The sequence below is a fragment of the Centruroides sculpturatus genome, unplaced genomic scaffold (assembly GCF_000671375.1).
Source record: "Centruroides sculpturatus isolate CEXI.00-Female unplaced genomic scaffold, Cexi_2.0 scaffold1167, whole genome shotgun sequence".
In the NCBI taxonomy this organism is placed as follows: Eukaryota; Metazoa; Arthropoda; class Arachnida; order Scorpiones; family Buthidae; genus Centruroides; species Centruroides sculpturatus.
The window spans coordinates 37,764-59,194 of NW_019385399.1; the positions used below are offsets into that span (position 1 = coordinate 37,764).

The following is a 21,431-nucleotide window of genomic DNA, read 5'->3' on the forward strand; positions in this document are numbered from 1 at the left end:
TCACTATTGTTTGATGCAGAATCCAACTCAGTGTCAATTGAAGGCCATGCTTTTTTTTCCAACACTTCACTATTATAGTATTCTCCACAATGTCTCATGTTTCTGCTGTTTGAAAAGCACCATCAGCATAGCTTTGGTAGAATCGTTTTCACATTCATCCAATGGGGAGGTAAGAATTGCACGATGATAGTGGCACTTAATTGATTCCAAAACTTCCTAATCCATAGGTTGGATTACAACTGTTGCATTTGGTGGGAGAAAGATAGCTCTTATAACCTGATTTCAGAGCCTAGTCGTGAGCATTAGTGAGGAGGATGACTTTTAATGGAAGTTTTGTTTTCTTCAGTTCTTCCTTTGCAGCTGATATGAGTTTATCTATGGAACCACAGAGAGAAAATTTCTGAGCCCATCCTTTTTTTATTAGCATGATAGTGTACTCAACTTACTATGCTGAAAACATTATGGCCATTGGGCTTTTCCAATCACCAGGAAATTTGACTCCCATTGGCATTAAAACACACCATCAGTGGTATGCATTGTTTTTGTTGTTTATATCCACAAACTTCCTTTTTGTTCTTGGCAGCAAGGGTTTTCGAAGGAAGCATTTTGAAAATGAGACCAGTCTCATTGGAATTGTATACTGCTGCAGGAGTTGGTTTTTCTTCCTTTATCATATTTTTCAGCTTATTTCTAAACTCTTCTGTATCTTTTTTATCATTTGCTGACTGACTATCAGCTGCCTGGTGACTATCAGCTGCCACACACCATGTCTTTTTTTTCTAGTTTGATGGCCAGCCCTTGCTTATTATTTACTGCTACTAAGTTCTTTGTTAAACACCACTATCCACTGCTTTTTCTGTGATTATTGGGCCACTGACAGCTAATCCTTTACTGCATTTCTGTATATACCATTTGTAAACATCAGCATCTAGTTTATCATTTCCACTTTTTTCATAACTTTTTGTTTTCCCAATGTAATGTCCATTTAGCTGGCTACTATCAAGTTGATTCTCTTTTATCTTTGTCATAAACAATGGCATGTCCAAAGTTGTACTCAGTAGCAATGAATTTTTGGGAACAATCTTGCTTTAACTTCTCTAATACTTCCAGTTTCTGCATAAGTTCTAACATAACATGTTCTCTCTTTGAAGCCATAATCAAAGGTCACCACTCCAAGTTGATTAATTTCCACACTTCTAAATCTGAAACCTATCATATGTGTGAAGTTTCAGTTTTGATAAGTGGCATCACACTGGATGGCCATCCACCTGACACATTCCATTTATATCACAGCCAAAGGCTGAGTTAGTAAGAGTCTAATGTATTTATTTACGAATAAAATTTCTTACAGAGGCCAGTATACATTAGTTCAATTGTGTTTGATTTGATATATTTATTTATTTAGTATTTGTGATTTATTTTTTGTTTATGTAATAAGGATTGTTATATATTATTTTTATGCCATTTATTGCTTAAAAGTTAATAATAAAAAAAAGTATTTATTTAAGCTGGGTAATCGTGCAAGTGATTTTGTTGTGTTACATCAGGCATATAATTGATTGACTTCTGCACAAATTGAATCACTGGTGTCCACTGCATTGTTCTTATGCTGTCTAGCTGAGAAAGAAAGGAGAAAAAATCAGATGGATGACAATGATGCAATTATTCTTAGTGACTATGTTTTGCCTAACTTTATGGTTTTTGTGAAAAAGAAAGCAAAATATTGATGTATTAGTATTCTTACAATTTTTATCTTTTTAGTTTCTGTTCTGTTTATCAAAAATTTCAAGAAAATTATAAACTATCATTATTAATTTTTTAATTGCTGCATTTGTCAGTCAAACCATTTTGTAGAACATGATGTCAACCATGTAAAGCATGCTTATTGCCAATTGGCCACGTTTGATTTGCATGACAGAAAAATACATCTTGCTCAAATGTCCAAATCTCAAAATTACATACAAATTAGATGCCCGTTTATTTAGATATCTGGTATGCAGTGCTGAAAGCATTCAAAGCGCATGGAAAAATCACTCGTGCGAATATCCAGCTTTAAAAATAACATTTTTTATTACTAATATTATTTTCAAATTTTTTAGATTAGTGATGTAATAACAACTGTATTTTTAATGTTAGGAAGCAAAAAGTATCTTCTTCATTTGGTAAGTGATATGTTTTAAATATAATTAAAAGAAATGTGTAAAATTTTTGTTTTTGTGATGTACAGTCAAACCTGTCTGAATCAGAGTCAGGCTGGTTCTTGGGGACCTTCGGTATGTTAATCTGGTGCCAGTATTGGTTGCAATTTCTTTATATAAAACTTATACGAGGGCTGGCATGTGCCTATTTCAGACCACATGATACACAGGATACACCCATTACTCAAAAGGCTAGCAATGAAGACCATAGTCAAGACCCAGCCAGCAAATGCACCATTGTTGAATACAACCAACGATTTCAAGCTTTATATAAAAAATGGAATACGTCTGTCCTCTTTGGGATCTTCTGGCGTACTCTCCGAATGATTCCAAATTCTTTCTGTTTCTCATGAGTTTTTACCAATCAGCATCTTGTATTTTTCCACGTGTTTAGGAATGAGTGGAGGTTTACAGAGAGGTTGACTGTTCCCAGGGTGACTAAAATTTTAGGAGATAAGGGAAAACAAAAAGGATGTCGAACTTACATAGAGAAGGAAGTGACTTTTACCAGTTTCCTTTATTTTTAACTTAAAATTCTTTCATTTAAAATCAGAAATATTACTTCCAAAAATTTATGTTTTTGACACCAAATTAATTAGGGTGTGTGTCCAAAATCTCACATGGTAATAAATATCTTTTAGTATTTATAGATCATTATTCTAGATGGGCAGAAGCCATTCCATTGCCAGATATCACTGAAAAGACAGTCTCTAAGGCATTTGTTATGCAAATAATAATATGACATTCAGTGCCAAAACAGCTGCTTACTGATAGAGGTATGAATTTTGTTTCAAAATTAATGAAGGAAATATGCGAATTACTCTGCATAAAAAGTAAATACCACCCCAAATATAACAGAGTAGTTGAAAGGTTGAACAAAACATTAATAGACATTTTAGCCCATTAGATCAACAAAGACCAACATAATTGGGATGAAATAATATTTTATGCACTTTTTGCATACGGCATAGCAGAGCACAGTAGTACAGGTGAGGTCTCTTTCTTTTTATTGTATCAGAGAGACCTTTTATATTCATTTGATATCATTACGGAACCCAACAGACCACGTTATGATGTGGCTAAAACTATGCAAGCAAACTTCAATTATGATTGGCGTTGGCACACAAATTGGCATGAGAACATGCAGAGAAAGCTGTTAATGATAGAAGAACTTACCATATGTGCAAAAATAAACCTTAAAAATTTTTTATAGGTGATCAAATATTTGTGAATGAAGTAGTCATTATGCCAGGCTTAAAAAGGAACTAACTAGTTCCAAACTGGTCAGGACCATATCGAATTGTGGCAGAAACAATCTTTGTAAATTTTCATTTGTTGTGAAACCATGTTGTACTAGATTTTCTTTAGAAGTGTTGAACACGAGATTGTGTTATTAACCAATCACATGGCTTCTTTTCCACCTTTATTTAGTTAAATCTTTGTAAACTTTGAGGTCTGACACATACACACCAGAAAAAGATTGCATATGCATGTTAATTGAGTAAAACCTTCAATTGTATGATTAGAATTTATTAATCCTACTCAGGAAAAAGCTGATACAGAAGAGGGAGACTTCAATGAATGACAAATGCCTACTGAACAGTTTTTTCTTGAATTGATAGACTCCTCGATGAGATTATCCTAACTTCGATTCAGCCAGAACAGATAATCAAGACCTCAGAATTACTTTAAATGCTATTTTGTTATGGAATAAGATTATCAGTATTGAATATACTGTGTACTGATTAGTAATGTTTTTGATTAAGAGTTTTTTTTCAAATAGTTGTTTTCTCTCACTTTATTATTGTGAGGGTTGCCGTGTGATGTCCAGGCACCTCTATTTAGGTGTTTATTCTGACACCAAGTATCATGCCTACTACATGAGTTTTTCAGTGTTTTGTGAATGGCAGTAATGCAGTCTCATATGTGAGACTAGGGATAAGAGGATGAAATAGAAGATGACAAGATTCAGTTGGAAGGAGTTGCTCAGTGCAGGTAGCTACACTTAAACGTTTATTGGACGGCACAAAAGTTTGTATATTATGTCATATAGTTAACTAAGTCATGTTATCATCGCAGAGAGAGAGAGAGAGAGTTTACAAACTTTTAGTACTTTAAGAATTCTGACAAATAATATCCCGTGATATTCTGGGGATAGTTCTTAATACGTGGATCTTCAAAGTTGAATGATGTATAGGGTGTTGCATAGCCCTCAAGCATAAATATATATGAAGTATGCAATTGTAAATCCCAGTGTCTGGATAAGAAGGCACATAAACATAAACACTAATCTGAATGGTTGGGGAACAGGCTATAACTGACCAGAACCGTTTATTTTTTGATATATTAAAGCTGCAAAATACGTTGGAGGTGTCAAAAAGTTGCAGGAAGAAGTTGAAACTCTCTCAGGTCAGAAAGTTGACATACACTAGCTGCTGATGATGTCATCCTTGAGTTGTTTCCTTTTTTTCTTGTTTGATTCTCACATTATGAATGATTTCATTTCAGAATATTATAGAAATGATAAATTTTGCAATTCCAACAGCTAAATGGTAAAGGCGTCAGCTTGTCACAAGAGTCCCAGTATGAGTCATCGGAAATTTTCAAGGGCGATTTGACCCGGATTTGTTGGATTTGTCCTTTGGCACTATGTTGCTCCACTGCAAACACAAAAGAAAATTTTTAGTGCCAGTAGGGCAGAAAGAATTCTTATGTAAAAATTTTGTAATTTAAATAAATATGAGATTATTATTTTGGAAACTGTTAATGTGAAATTTTGTGTTTTTTTTAATGATAAAATAATTTATATTTTCAAAACTTAATAAAATTGTCATTAAAATTTTTATCATTTTTCCAGGTAAAGTCTGAAGGTGGGAAAAATAATCAGTATCCAGCAAGTGTTTCTTCATTATTAGTATCTGCAGGGAAAATGCACAAAATTCCATATTATGTTGCTGTTGTGTAAGTGTAAAAATTCATTTATTTTAGATTCTAATTGTAATTTAGATTGTAATTTTCAAGCAATTTGGATAATTATAGTGAAATCTCACTAAGTTGGACACCTGGGGTGAAGATCCAAAGTGTCCAAGTTAGTGGATATCTAGATTAGAGAGGTGAGCATTCTTGCATACATGTACACAGTTACATGCATACCACATTTACTGCACCTGTGTTTTGATAAACATAATGAAAAAAGTATCAGTTTTTAATGTTATCACAAAATTTAATGACTGNCTAGTCTGAATGATCTTGAGTCTTCCATCTTTTCACAGACGGTGTGTCTCATTCATGTCGACTCCTATTTCTTGTCGCCCAGCTGCCACATTGTATCCAAAGTGTCCAAGTTAGTGGATATCTAGATTAGAGAGGTGAGCATTCTTGCATACATGTACACAGTTACATGCATACCACATTTACTGCACCTGTGTTTTGATAAACATAATGAAAAAAGTATCAGTTTTTAATGTTATCACAAAATTTAATGACTGAAAATGCATGTTAATATGATACTGTACATGTTACATAATTTAATAAAACATCATTAAATCAGCTTGTAAGGTATGAGTTGTAATGTCTTGTCTACACATGCATAATATTAATTATGCCAATATGTCTTTCCATAGAAACATATAGATATGCTGTTTATTTAAGATCAAATTAGCATCTGGAAAAAACAATCTAATTTGATTTTGTAATCATTCGAGGCATACTTGAACACATTCATTTGTACAGTAAACACATAGTATTTAATTTTTGTCAAAGAAATCTGTTACATAGGATTGACAAAGATATGTCAGTCTGGGACTTTCTCAGTTCTTTTTATATTTTTCTTCTAATCTCAAACACCTTCATAACATCAGATTGACAATGTGCAAATATATAACATTCAAGTTCTGTAATATGTATGAAAAATTTTGATCGTTGTCTAAATTGTCACAAATTTTTACTTGGCATAATTTTTTATGTCTCAGATGTTTTTGTTTGGATAAATATAAATCAAAATTCAGAACTGTGTATTAGTTTTAAAAAATTTTAAAACTTTTCAAGTTGTTGCTTTTAGTATATTTCTGAAAGTGATAAAAACAAATTTGTCTGTTGAACACCTCAGGACTTATAGTAATTTAGCAACCCTGCAGGTAAATCAGTTGATCTCTTGAGGTTTGCTTAGCAAATCTGTCCTAAATTTTCAGGCTAGACAAAAGAAACAGCTGGTGCAATCTGACAAAATACTTAGAATTAGTCAAAATGTCATTGACTGTAAAAATTACTCATATATTGTTAGTTAGTGACAGAAAGTAAGACAATAGAAATGTGTGTATGTGATAGTTAACTAGCAAGTGGCACATTTTTGGGAATAGGTTGAGACACATTTTATTAAACCAGTTTTTATAGTTTCTTTTCTTTTCTTCATTCATTGGATACACAGTTTAGTGTCTTTTGGCATGTTTTTTAAATATAAAACACTTACATTGGAGGAGAAGCAATTCTAGATATATTTTTTTTTTACTGTCTCTATTTCTATGCGAATTAAAATATAACCTTCTATAAAACAGAAATCTGCCAAAATGGAAAATTTCGGCCATATTGTCACATTCCATTTTATGGTAATTGAAAGTTTACAAATCTTTTCTGTATAATAGTAAAAGTTATTTTGAGCAGTATGAAATTTGTGTAGATGGATGAATAGAAAAATTTTTACATTTGTACTATAAGTTAATTTTGAAAATTTAGTTATAAATGGAAAGCAAACATTGTAGATAGATGAAAAAATAGTTTTTATTTTTTATTTATTTTTATTTTTATTATTACAATTGGAAACGTTAGAAAACAATTGTATTCCACCCCCCAGATAACAAGAAATAAAAGATTCCCAATAAAATAATAACAAATTATAAAAGACATTTGTTTGACAAAGTTTGGCTTTCATATTGAATAGTAATATTTGAATTTTAAGTATTTAATTTTCTGTGCATTGAAATGTTATATTGTTAATTGAAAAATTATTGATTTTTGTAGATTTTATTATATTTTTTATTCTTGTCTGTCTTAGATATCTGATTTCTCCGTACACTGTGGCAGCTTCCGTCGGAAAATCTACGACGGTGTTTGTCAATTTGTTAATATCTGCTGTGTTTTATTTCACTAGCGCCGGTAAGTATATCTGTTAAAAAATTATAAAATTTTCTTCAAATGATCACTTTTAAATATTATTGTAGGTAAATTGTACTTGGCGACCATAGTTCTTGCAGTTGCATCATATCATTCTTTTTATCCAGTGATGCTGATTGTTCCGATGTCAATGTATATAGTTCAGGTAACTTAAAATCCATAAAAGTGTGTTATAAATAATTAGCATTTGGAAAGAGTTTCATGGGTTACATTTCTCATTTATGTTTCTTGCCGGAGACAGAGAATGAATGTTTCAAGAAGGTAGTTTGAAATTTTATTTTGATGCTTGTTTATAGTTTGGTGAAATAGTTTGTTTGCCTGTTTATTAATAAATATGTTAAAATTGATGCACTTTGATGACACGACATGTTTCAGATGCATCAAAATTAAACTTTTATGAAAAGATTCCAGTTTGCATTATAATATGGTATGCAATTTAATCGATGCATTTCAGAATACAGTTTGTCAGCAGTTACAGCAAGTAGCAAAAACATGATATGAAAATTTCAGGGATACGGATAATGAAACAAAGTTTTTTTTTTAAATAAAGCTTTGTTCTATTATCTGTATCCCTGATGTTTGCATCAATGCAAATGAAAGTACTTGGAGTAATCTGTATTTTGCATTCTTCTGTGTTTTAACACCCAATTTAAATTTTCATATCTTGTTTTTAATGATTGTGGTATGCTCTTTCACCAATTTTCAAAAATTAGAAGTAGTAGATGTAGTTATTTATTAGAGAAGAGATTTTTTGGACATTTTTGACAAAACATTGCAAAACCTGTCTAAATTAGTATGGAAATTGATGCAGGCAACTAACATTAGGATTAGATACTGGGCAAAAAAGTGTGATTTGAATTAAAGTTATTTCTATAGAAGGCGTTTTGTGTGCAAATGTAGGAAACTGTTTATAAAACAGTGTGCGCTTTATTGTGAATGATTCCAAACTATCATCAAACATGACAGTTTTTTTTTCCTTATGGAAACTGTTGTACTAGACAAAACATTTTATACAGATAAAAACGAATTCCGTCTACCAGGCTATGTAATCTCCCAAAACAGTTGTATGATGGCCAGACAGTCATGGCAGTTATGGCGTTGGTTTGCCACTCTGGAAGACCCAAGATTGCCTCTCCTGGATTCCATCCACAAAAAGACTAGTCTGAATGATCTTGAGTCTTCCATCTTTTCACAGACGGTGTGTCTCATTCATGTCGACTCCTATTTCTTGTCGCCCAGCTGCCACATTGTAAACCCAGTTGAACCTACAATCGAACTAAGAATTAATTATAGTAAAAAGGTTTTCTTAGTTCTCAAGGGATGGAAAGAGTCAAAAATGAAAAAATTATCATTTATAGTCATCAAAAACTTTTCACATTATTCTTGATATGCTATCAGAAAATTAGCATTTAACTTGGAATATTAAGTGTGGAAATTGAACATAACATCTTTAGAGCATTATAAATGCCATTTTGGAATTCTTTATTGTTTATTGTATAACTCAACAAAAGTGGAATACCAATTGTATTCTTTTAGCAAGGTGGTGCCAGAGAACACACTGCTTACCTTATAGTGACATTACTACAAAAAGTGGGAATCCCATAATTTTGAGTTTTTGTCCTTCAAAAATCCTAAATCATATACTACTGACCATTTTGTGAGAAGTGATGAAAGTTACACTTAATGGAAGTTGAAAATAAAGTAGCTGACGTCTGGCAGTCATCTTGGGAATCTTACAAACAGGATAAAGTCATGCTACTTTTATGTTTAAATCTCATGTAAACATGCCATTGGCAAAAACAAAATTGAAATCTCATCAACATTGTTCAGTTTTTAGTTGTAATAATTATAGAAATGAAAATAATACAATTCATATGTTTCCAATAGATTCAAATTTTTTAAAAAATGGAGATTATTATTGAGAGTAGGGAGAAAATAATGGGGAACACATGTCATCCTGTACACATGTCCTGCAAAAGTTTCAACAGATTCCTTGCTTTCTGCACTTCTGTGGTTGCTGCTAGTTGGTTAAATTACTTTATGACCACCATGTACACGTTATACTATGTGTCAGTTGATGACTTCAGAGCAAGTGTGATCCATGTTGGTAATTTCTAATTTTGAGACAATTAACAAAAACAGCTACATAATATTTCCCATGTTTTTTTTATTTTTTCCTGAGAGTCAAGTGGAATTTATAATAACAAATTCTACTTGGATCTGTTTTGCATTAGAGCAGTTGTTTTAAGCAAACTCCACTTGCTATGGCTTTAACACCAAAACTGGACTTGGATCACTCTCACTCTGAGGTCAGCAATTATATTACTTTTTGAATTTTATTTCTATATTTTTACTTTTTATTAATATTAAAAAGTAAGAATATAGAAATAAATTCAAAAATTAATATATGACTTATGCATATATTTTATATATATATATAAAATATATGCATAAGTAACATATAGGACAGTTAAGTACCGTATTTACTTGCATATAAGACAGCCTTGCATATAGGATGAGGTGTGACTATAAAGATCAGAATAAAGAAACTTAGATTTATTAATACAATTCTAATTTTATTTTGTTTAATCACAAGTAAAATATCAAATGAACGTAAATGCACACTGTCCTGCAAAAATTACTGTCATTTTAAACTTTAAGGAAAAATCTTGTAAAATCAACAACGTAATTTGTTCATGTAAAACTGGACAATAAGAAACCTTTTCTGCCAATTCTTAACATTATAAAGTCAACACACCTTAATAGTGAGAAAGCTTATTTATTCTGCTGAACAAATGTTTTTAACCCATTCCATGGGCCATCATCAGGTTAAAGATGTTTGGATTCTTAACAGTTGAATCCACTCTCCATCAATTACACTTATGAGTTTCTCCGAATTCTGATTTCAGAATAATCATCTGTTTTCATGTGGGAATGGATTAAAACTTATATTGGGCTCCTGAGTGATTTTGGAATTTCAATCTGGAATTCAATTCAAAAGTTTTGCTTTAATTATTGCTACTCATCTTTACTCTTGACAATACACAAGAAAGATTCAAACGACCCAGATAAAATGCTTAAGTTTTTAAATACAAGAGGGTAGGCTTTTTTTACCATATGCTTACCATCCAGTAAAAAATGCAAATACATGGTTCACAAAAATTATTTGCAAAAACACAAAGATGCTTTCATTTGTGTATATAGGATGACCTAGGAATTTAAAGCTGTGATAAATGAATAAAAACCTTGTTTTATATGCGAGTAAATATAGTAATTTGTAACTATAAAACTAGAATATTCATTAGATCAAATAAGAAAATACAAATAGTTAAAACATTTGATATTTTGAAATCTCTAATTTAGTTTGATTGTATTCCTTTCCGTTAAATGTATGACAGTAGCCTGGCAATAACATGATAATAAAATGTCAAAAACCTTAGCTTAAAGTGAATTGTGCTAGAATAAAAGTGTTGGATAAAATATTGTAATAGAATAGAATTACTTTTAAGTACCTAATGGTATGTAAGAAAATTTTATAAAGTTTGTGTAATTATTTTAGATGAAATACAGTGGAAATAATTACAAGAATAAGAAGGCAGCCAGAATTTTTATACAAACAATAGTAATATTTACTATGTCAATAGCTATTTTAATCATTGTATCTTATAAAATAATGGGATCCTGGAGATTTCTTTGGTCAACCTATGGGTGCATGTAAGTATTTCTAAAATAAATTAATAAAATAATCTGAATTGAAATATTTTAATAGAATTTTTCTCTGTAATTTTTTGATATTTTTTTTAAAGTAAAATTCAATTAAGATAGAATTAAACATTTAATTTTATAGTATATACTGATAATTGATTTATTGTATTTTCTTGACTATAACCTTCTTTTTATCCATGTTTATTTGTCCAAAATAGACTTGAGTCTTACAATTGACAAAGACTTAAATTCTCAGTTTGATATGATAATTGACAGTTGATGAGAGTAGACCATGTTACATGCTGTATGTTGTTAATAAAAATATTTGGCCACATTACTCAACAATCTCGTTAGTTCAAAAGATCTTTTCTGGTAATGAGCATTTAATTTAAAATTACTTTGAGATGACACTACTATGCAGCATTAAAACTAGTAGTTATTGTATGTGTGGAGAGAATGGAAATAAGATTGTCATACATTACCTATTTTGTGGTATTTGTATTTCATTTTTCTAACTTGTTACTTAACAAAGCTTAATTAAAATTGATTATTTTAGAATTTTTTCTCTCCATAAAAAAACTTAAAATTCAATTTCAAATGTGTAGTGCATCTTTGAATTGAAGAAACTAGGTATTTACATTATTTGAAGAACAATGAAAATAAAATCTTGCAGTAGACTTTTAACATTGTTTTTTGTTTTATGAATTTTGTTTGTTATATTAGAATTTTTATATGATGTATTTTATCAATGCTAAATTAAGCAATGAAAGACCAAAGTGATTTAAATACAAAATAAATTTGAAAAAATAATAATCATCTAAGTAAACACAAATCAGTATTTATGAAATCATAAAACATTGAATTATTTAAGGTGTCTGTTTATCTGGAAGCAGATGTCCCTGTAGTCTCTGATTTGGTTAAGGATTAGTGATGGGACAATTAATCAAAATCAAGGAAATTTTGTCATGATTTTTGATTCTTAAAAATGATTCTTTTATGTTTTATAAGAAAATTAATTATTTGTTTTGATTGAAGATTAAAAATTTTTTAAATTATGATATTAACAATTAAGTACTGGTTTATTGGAAACTTTCACATTGACAAAGCAGGGAGTAGGCAATGCCCCGTACATGAGGTGATGTATGTTACACCAAACTTTTCTTTTGTGTAATCAGAGCAACAGGAGATTGCACTTGGTTGGTACTGTCTGTTTCCATTTTCAGGGAGATAGGGTGACTTTAGAGTTGCCATCCAGTCAGCATTGGGCTTACTTACCAGCAATCTGTATTCTCTATATAAGTTATATTAAAAGCAAAATGTTTTGTCACCCCCACTTACAAATAACCTAAATTTTAAAAAATCCAGCAACAAGTTGCTTAACCAGCAACATTTGGTGGTGCCATCTGCTATCATATTTTATTGAAAATTTTTTTAATATTTTTAACTATTGTAAAATAGTAAAAAAGTTAATTTTGAGGGTAGGAATGGGTTTTATAAAAAATTGTAAATGCTTTAACAAGTAAAATTGTCATTAAGTCCAACCTTACTGGAGATACACATAACCCTTTCATTTCCCCACTTTTTCAACCTTTAACCACCAAAATTTAATAGGATTGATCCCCTAATACACAAACCGCCCTGCAAAATTTCAGAAATTATTGACAAAAAGTACAGGAGTTATTAAGCTTCAAACAGGATGGAAGAAATCATGCCCCAAACACACACTAACATACCCAAACACACTAACATACAGAAATTACCCCCAAATTTTTTTGCATTTCTCAACATTTCAAGGTGTCCTAATTCCAAAATGTAAAAATCTTGGAGAGGTCATTGTTTGATCTATCATCATACTTTCCCTCTGTTTATATATAACAGCCAGTAAAGTAAAATTAGATTTACAATTTGAACATTTCAAATAATTTTTAAAAGATTTTTATAAATATTATTTTAATTTTCAATTAATTTGATTTTCATTCTATTTGATTTGATTTTATTTTTGATTAAGACCAGTGAATTTTATTATTTTTAATAATTATTTATTTATTTCACTTTGCACATTTTAAATCCTTAATTACAATTTTTACTTATCTAGCTGTTATATAACAGAGAGAAAGTATGTCAATTAATCAAACAATGACCCCCAAGATTTTTATATTTTTGAACTTGGGACCTTGAAATGTCAAGAAATGCAAAAAAATTCAGGGTTTTCTCTGTCTGTATGGATGTTAGTTTGTGTGTGTGGGGGGGAGAACGATTTATTCACCCTGTTTGAAGCTTAACCTTTCAGCAGTGGGTTAGTCAAGTATGGTGCTATCTCTATGTAGAGGAGAATAAATGTGGAAAATTTTTTAAGTATAATGGTAATGAGAAAAAAACGCATGGGAAAATGCGTTTTTTTCTCATTACCATTTCGGAAAAAGATTTTGTAAACAGTTATGTCTAGTAAAGAAAAGTCTTTTTTTATTGTTACATAATTCCTTTTTTATGTGAATTTTTTTTCGTGCTAGTTTTTGGCTATATCCGCAAAATTCTTTTTTGCCGATATAGCCGTCAATGTGGTTAATACTATGGTACTGCTGAGTGGTTAATAACTCCTGTGCTTTTTGTTGAAAATTTCTGAAAGTGTGTGGGTTGGTTTGTATATTGGGGATTGACGCTATTAAATTTATGTGGTTAAAGGTCGACAGGGTGGGGAGATAAAGGATTGTTTTTGTATCTCAAATAAGGTTGAACTTAATGAGAATTTATACTCATTATTAGCATTTACAATTTTTTATAAAACTTATCTCTAACTTCATAGTTAAGTTTTTTGCCATTTTATAATAATAATAAATAAAAAGTGTGGCATAACAGATGTCACTACAAAATGTTTCCAGGAAAAAGTTAAACAACTCATTGTTGGATTATTTTCTTTTGCGACATACTATACAAATTGTTTAAGTGTTGTTTTACACAAAAGATAATCAAATTTAATTTTCTTTTAATTTTTTTATAATTTCATTAATTTGTTTTATAAATTCTAGGTTTGAATGTGTTGTAGTATTATATACATCTAGTTCAGGATAGTGTTTCTGGACCTGTATAGTAATCAGCATTAGTAGAAGGCCTATAGATGGCCCACAACTCTGCTTGAGTAATGCTGCAGTGGTTAGCCATCTTAAGGGCAACTTGATACGTTGTTTTATCATGCTTGTCTATCTTTTATGCCCTATCGTTTAGTGACCTGTCAGTGAAGAATTTCCAGTGGTTGTTCTTCATAGTATTGACATGGAAATCCATGTAGATGTCATATTCATTTTTTTCTGAGAGGTTGGTAAGGGTTGTTCCACTGTCTAAGCCATGTCAATGTCATTGCTGCAGATGTCCATTACCAGATCTTCACAATGGGTGGAAGGCTGGCTGATTGTAATAATGCGTTAATCTCTTCTGTGGCGTTATCTTTCAAATTATTCCTTATTAAAAACCATTCCAGACTATTTCCTTAGCCTTCAAATATATAGGCTTGTTGTTTGCCAGGATGAGCAAGGCATCTTGTTGGCAGTGTATGACATGCCCTGCAGACCCAGATGGTTTATTTTCTCTGGATTGATAAGAGTTTCTTATGTGAGTATTGTTTAAAGCCTACCTCCAAACCTGCACCCTGTAAAAAGCTGCCAGTTTAATGACTGAGTGATAGATGAGCCTGGTTGATCTTGGGCCCAGGCCCCAAGTATTTCTCTATATGTGGGTCAGTAAATTGTGGTGGTGCTTTGTGTTATTGATCTTATTGGATTCTGTGCTCCTGATTTCTGCTCAAATATATCTATGGTCACTACCTGAATCCCAGAGAAGTGTTTCACAATGCTCGACCTTATATCCCAGATTTGTTTGAATAAGGAACACATCATTCCAGCCTTCAGTGAAAGCAGTATTGATATTGTATTTTTATCCATAATCCTTAGCACTATATATAGTATGGTGTAGAAATTTAAAAAGGTGAAAACAAAATGGCAAATATTAGATGGTCTGATACTGCTGTTAAAAAACTGTTGGAGGATATCAGGTGCTATCCTATCCTTTATGACAAAAAAGACCCAAATTATAAAAATAAGAAGATAAAAGTAGAAGTATCAGGCCTTGGAACAGAAAATGGCTTCAAAATTAGTCAGAATAGTAACTCCCAGCAACAAAAAAATGACTAAACAGTGAGTGAAATAAAATTAGTTGGCCATGATGATATACATTATTTGTAAGGAGTCAAGTCTGAATGTTATTTTATATTTATGGGTTTTGTTTCATTTGACCATTATAATTTAGTTTGAGACTGTTTTCTTTTGTTTAAAATAACTTGGCATTATTTGACATTAAAATGGCTAATGAACTGGATGCTGATATAATTTTAATTCAAGAGCCTTATACCATGCATAAAAGGATTGTCAAGTTTGATGGATGTCAATGATGGATTCTTTGTGATCATCATCCTTTGTGAATGCCAGGATTGTCAATGATGGACTCTTGCTATCCAAAAGGACAATAGGGAAAAATCTGGTATCATTGTACAAAATGGTACTTTGGATATTGTCATGATTCCACACTTTTCTACAGCAAATATTACAATGGCAGTAATTCATCAGAATCCCCAACTTTTTCCGGTCAATGTCTACCTATCATCAGAAGACTATGACATACACTGCATTAATGAACTGGAAGAAGTAAATCATAAAATGAACAGTAGCAACTTCATAATATTGTTGATGCAAATGCTCTGGCCATATGCCATATTATATTTTAGGTTTAGTTCATAGTCTTTTGCATATTTCCTTTGTTCTCTCCACCTTCTAATCTTCTTAATTAATATTCCCTTGGAGATAAAGGCCACTTCCTGGAATTGTCAAACAATGAATGCATAGTTTCCTGAGGGCATATATGGGGAGAAAGTAAACTTTTTGGATGGTCCTTGAAGTGAGAACACAAACAGGAGAATAGGGAGAGTTGTCAAGTACCCAAGAGACAGGTGAAACCAGTTCAGAAATAGAGAGATTCCAGAACTTATTGGACCAACGTTACAGTGTTGAAGTCTGTGTCTCAACTTGATGAGTTTCAGGCTTGGACAGACAACTGATGACTTGGACTAGAAATTTATAGAAACTGTCTTGGACTAGTTGATCTTATTACTAGTTGTTTTTAATATTTAAAGAAACTTTTTCTTGACTTCCTAAATATTAAAAATATTCATTTAATACGTTAAATGTTACAAAAAACATTCAAATTATATGTAATAGATCTACAAAATGAAATATAAATTACATTTCAAATTAATTAGTCTTCTTTATTTTCCAGATTATCTGTACCAGATTTAACACCAAATATTGGATTGTTTTGGTATTTCTTTACAGAAATGTTTGAACATTTTCGTATATTTTTTCTTTGGACGTTTCAAATAAATGCTTTCATTTATACTTTGCCACTTGCTATTAGATTGAAGTAAGTACATTATTAACATATTTCATTTGTTCAAATATAATGTTTGTTATTTTTTAATTTCCCTATTAAAGTATATGATGCATATTTTGTGTGTGAGTAAATCTCAAAAATTGTAGAAGTTATTTATTAATTGTGTATAAGATGAAGTCAGTTAAAATTTTGAAACACCAAATTTTTTTTTGTCATAAGATAGAAATTAAAAGGTATGCTATGAAACTGTCTGGATCAATTGTTTCAATTTGTTCTACTCCAAAACTTGACCATAAACTTTGTTTCATTCTGGGTCATATAAAGTTGTTTGTATAAATGAAGATTCCAATTAATTAGTCTTAAGAATCACCTTGAAGACTCTGAGAGGCATGCAGTTTTAAACCTGCATGGTAGCTGCCATTAGTATTAAACTAGATGCATGCAATATGTTTATATTTGATTTCCAATAACAAGAAGTAATTATATTTTCTCTGCTTCACATCGTATTGAAAACTTTAAAATTATTATTTCAAAATAATGGAGTCAATGGAATTAGTGGCTATATTAAAATAGAAATTATAAGCAAGATTTTTTATGGAAGCAGTTTAGAAAAATTACATTATTTAGAGAGCAAATAAAAATTGTAATTAATATATAATCTGAACTCTAGACCAGCTGAGCTATTTCTGTGTTTCTGTTGGCTCCATAGTTCACATTACTCAAAGGTAAAATGCCAAAAAGATTTAAAAGCCAGTAACATTTAATTTGCAATAAATGTTTCTAGGATACACAGTGCTTCAGTAGATACCAAATGTCAGAAAATTTTGTACATCAGCATAAAAATGTTTAATAAACTAATGTTTTCAATCATATTCAATGATCTTCCTCAGGATTTATAAACCATAAGTTGAATAATTTAGAAATGCAAACATAAAAATATAGGACAAGATTTTTAGAATGGTGAACAAATTTTAATTTGTGATGTTTACTTATTTCTTTTACATTCTGTTTGCCTTGGTACTAAGAGGGTCTTTTTCTATGTTCATTGGCCAAGCCCACAAATGGAGGCAGCCAGGTGGTGAACAAAGGCCTGACTTTCCTGGACTATCCCCATATGAAAAATTCCTGGGATTTTTCAACTTCCTGATTTCTGAGTCTCCTAGTGGTAGGCTACTGCCTTAAATTCCTTAGCCAATTGGACTCCTGTTGTGTATACTATAAGGAAATTGACTGTCTGGGCCTGTCCTCGGTTTATGCCCTTTGTTGTAAAAATGACAAACAAAAAACTTCATTAATTTTACATTTTTATTAAAATACATTTACTTTTAATTTTCTCCTAACCCTTTAAACCAATAATCTAGAAACAACAAGTGAATTGTTACACAAAACAAAATGTTTTCCACCATTTTCAACAGTCAGCTTCATGTTACATAATAGAAGATCAAACAGAACATAAAATATAAATTTAAAAATTAAAAGAGCTTGGTAACAACATGCCAGCAAAGGCAGGTGCATGTTGACAATGCAGAAAGAGCCCTCTATGCTTTTGCACCATGTAACCAAAGGGTCAGCACCACGTCAGTGATGATTAAGTTGTGAGGTCCTGACACCACTATGTTTGAGGACAGACACAGAAACATCTATGGCTGTTAAGTTTGTTTTTGTATACAAGCGGTCATGTGTGTGTAGGTGCTCTGGCCTGGGATGGAGACAGTCTGAGAGACAACCGAAAGAAGTGCACTCCACTATGAATTTAACATTAAACAATACCCATTTATCTACATAAACATTTTACATTTCTGTATATAAGTTATATAAGGATCTTAGCTAGATGCTAATTTTATAAGGATCTCTACAAAGTAGCAATTATCATTAATATTGCAGGTCCCTGACAACGAGAGAGAGAGAATTCACAATAGTTTGTGAGTTGATAAATACCTTAGTTAAATCAAGGTTGATTCTTTTGGGAATCGTACGATTGGTGAATAAATGATTTCGCAGGATTGTTCAGAATCTTCAATGAGTTGAATTGGAGTGTTCATAAGCTAACTTGATTGGAGGGGATTGATTGGATAACTTGCTAGGATCAGCAGGATGTATCCGAGATGAGAGACGAACAAACTCTCAAAATGAATGAACTCTATTTGATGGACAAACTCTCTGTGTTTTCATTGGATGTTGCCTTTTATTTGGGGTCCTCCCCTCTTTCTTCTCCTGCCAATTTTTCATAATGTTGATTTCTCCCTCCAATAATGATTTTTGTTGTTAGGTTCCTGGTGACACATTGAATTGTCACCTGGGAAAGGAAGTGACTCCAGCAAGAGATACAATTATATCCTCCAACACTTAAATTATTTTTCACTGGAAAAATTTTTTACCTTGTATGTTTCAGAAAAATTTAATTTTTTACGCCTAAACTTTTCATCAGTCCTGGCTTTCACACACATACAGGAGAGGTAATTAAAATAGAAATAAATAAGTAAAAATAACAATATAAAAAAATAACAAAAACAGGAGATATGATGATATAAAATTTCAAATACAGTAGAATTTCGATTATCTGGACCTCCATTATCCGGATTGTTCAAAATAAACAAAAATTTTACGAATATGCTGATTTGCACTTGGCAAATTATGACACTGTTTATGTACGTGATGGAATGCATAACTTTTTATGTTTCAACAGCGTCTCACCCAGCACAGTGGTCGTAAACTCTTAAATATATTTTAAGTCATAATAAAAATATAACTTGACATACGTATTTATAAATAATTTATATTCAAATTACATCATTTCTATGACCAAGGGCAGCGTAAGGCATGGACGACATGGGCCACCGTCTATGCCTCATGGTCCGAAGGGCCTCGCGCCTCGAAGGTTTATGCATTACTTAAAAGCCGCGAATGCAATGAAAAAATTTTACACGTCATAAAATGATAAATAGTTTGTCAAATTTTTATTCATAAAAATGCAGTTTCAACTGCTTTTTATTTTATAAAATCCGTCTTCTTGCACCACCAGAGGGCCTTTAAAACAATAGGTAGTCTGTTAGCGCTGGTCAGTAGTAGTCCAAGTTCAATACAAACATTTGTTTCTTCAAAATTTGATCACGATTTAAATATAGTATTTATTTTTAATATTACCGATATGTCATTGAAAAGAAAACGTGTTGTATTATCATTAAAAGACAAATTAAAGTATTTGTTTCGATTATCCGGATTTTTCCTTATCCAGACTACCTTCATCCCCAATTAGTCCGCATAATCGAGGTTCTACTGTATAACTTTCCAAGAATAAGATACAGTTTCTGGGTCCTTAAAATTAATAGTGGTGACTCTCTTTATAACTTTGTACATTTCAAGCCTCTCCAAATACCTGAGATGTGCCAGGATAGATATGAAATGCAGAAGATGGCCCCAATAAAATGATACATTGACGTTATTGTCAGAAGTGGAAGCCACAAGAGCAGTTGTGCTCAAACTTTTTTTCATGGGCTATCATACTCTTTAGTTCTGATGCTCAACAATCTGGTTGTCATTCCAATATACTCATAGTGTCAGTCAATTCTGTTGTCTTTAATACATATGGCATATATACCCAGGAGTAAAGACTCTTGACAAGGATCCTTAGCATTTCTAAGCAATGAAAAAACTGTCTGACTCCTTTTATAGGTGATGTTAATATTGGAGATTTCTGCAAATTTCCTGTAGATGTTGTGTAGATCCTTGCTGAACATCAACCTCATTTTGGGGTTGTCCTGCCTGAAATACCACTGAATGGACTAATAAACTTTGGAGAATAGCCATGCATAGAGGCTAAACAGTAGATACAGTGTAGCTCCCAGTTCCTGCATCGGGTATCAGAGCAATGGATGAAAAACTCTTTTAACAAGAATCCTGAATGTGGCTACTTTGTACAAGTATGGGTCATGAGACCATGTAGGAATGAATAAAGGCCTGTAAGATTCCTTTTGGGAGATGTCTGTATGAAACAGCTGTTACATACGTTACATAGAGTGATAACAATATTCAAAAAGTGGACCTGATAGAAACTATCCTGTTCTGTGTGCAGTGGTAGGCTGTACAAATTTTTAGCCACTGTAATGAGTGTGTTCTCAACATATCTTTTGTACAGGATGATTTGGTCATGAAAGATGGGAAGGACAGTCTGCTCTAGAATCATATGACAGGTTTACACAAAATACTGAAAATCAGACTACCCATTGAGATGCCTCTAGCTTGAAGATAGGTGACCCTTTCAAAGATGAAAAATGAGATTGGCCAATTCCAATACCAAGGCATAGTGTTTAGCTGAATTTTTGATGTTAGAGAGTAGAAAGTTGTACAGTTCACGGAAAGTTGGTTCAATCTTAATAGATGGAAAAAGTGTTTGGTAATTGCAAACTGTGGAGTAAACATCATTCTGGATTGTTGTGCATTTGATGGAGAAAACCTTCCAGAGTGGTGATTACATACAGCAAATCTTGGAGGTTGATAACTGCTCTTTTGGCTTTTGCCTCTGACACTAATGTCATAGTATCACTTTATTGGGCCCATCTGCATTGCACATCTATCCCAGCACATCTCAGATATTTGGAAGGCTCGAAATATACAAAGCTACAAAGAGAATCGCCACTATTAATTTTAAGGATCCAGAAACCGTATCTTATGCTTGGGAGTTATGATATCAAATCTCCAGTTTTTATTGTATTTTTTTGTTATATCTTTATTTTTACTTATTTATATTTTGGATGCCACATCTTTGCATATGTGCTTGCTTTTGCCAACATGTTGTTACCACACTTCTTTAATTTTAAATTTATATTTTACGTTTGATGTTTGATCTTCTGTTATGTAACCTAAAGATGACTGTTGATGACCATTGAAAATTGTGGAAAACATTTGTTTAAGTATTAAAGTTTA

The 21,431-nt window shown here is 31.7% G+C and overlaps 1 protein-coding gene across 4 annotated transcripts in view; it reads left to right on the forward strand.

Annotated features, from left to right (window-relative positions):
• The window catches only part of LOC111638540 (phosphatidylinositol glycan anchor biosynthesis class U protein-like), a 56,748-nt gene that overhangs the window by 20,890 nt on the left and 14,427 nt on the right, over positions 1-21,431 (forward strand). For all 4 annotated transcript variants that reach the window (XM_023384264.1, XM_023384262.1, XM_023384260.1 and 1 more), the window contains exons 4-9: positions 2,100-2,162; positions 5,056-5,159; positions 7,249-7,349; positions 7,415-7,512; positions 10,927-11,081; positions 16,395-16,538. In XM_023384264.1, coding sequence (XP_023240032.1) covers positions 2,100-2,162; positions 5,056-5,159; positions 7,249-7,349; positions 7,415-7,512; positions 10,927-11,081; positions 16,395-16,538 — 665 coding nt within the window. The remainder of the gene's footprint in view (positions 1-2,099; positions 2,163-5,055; positions 5,160-7,248; positions 7,350-7,414; positions 7,513-10,926; positions 11,082-16,394; positions 16,539-21,431) is intronic.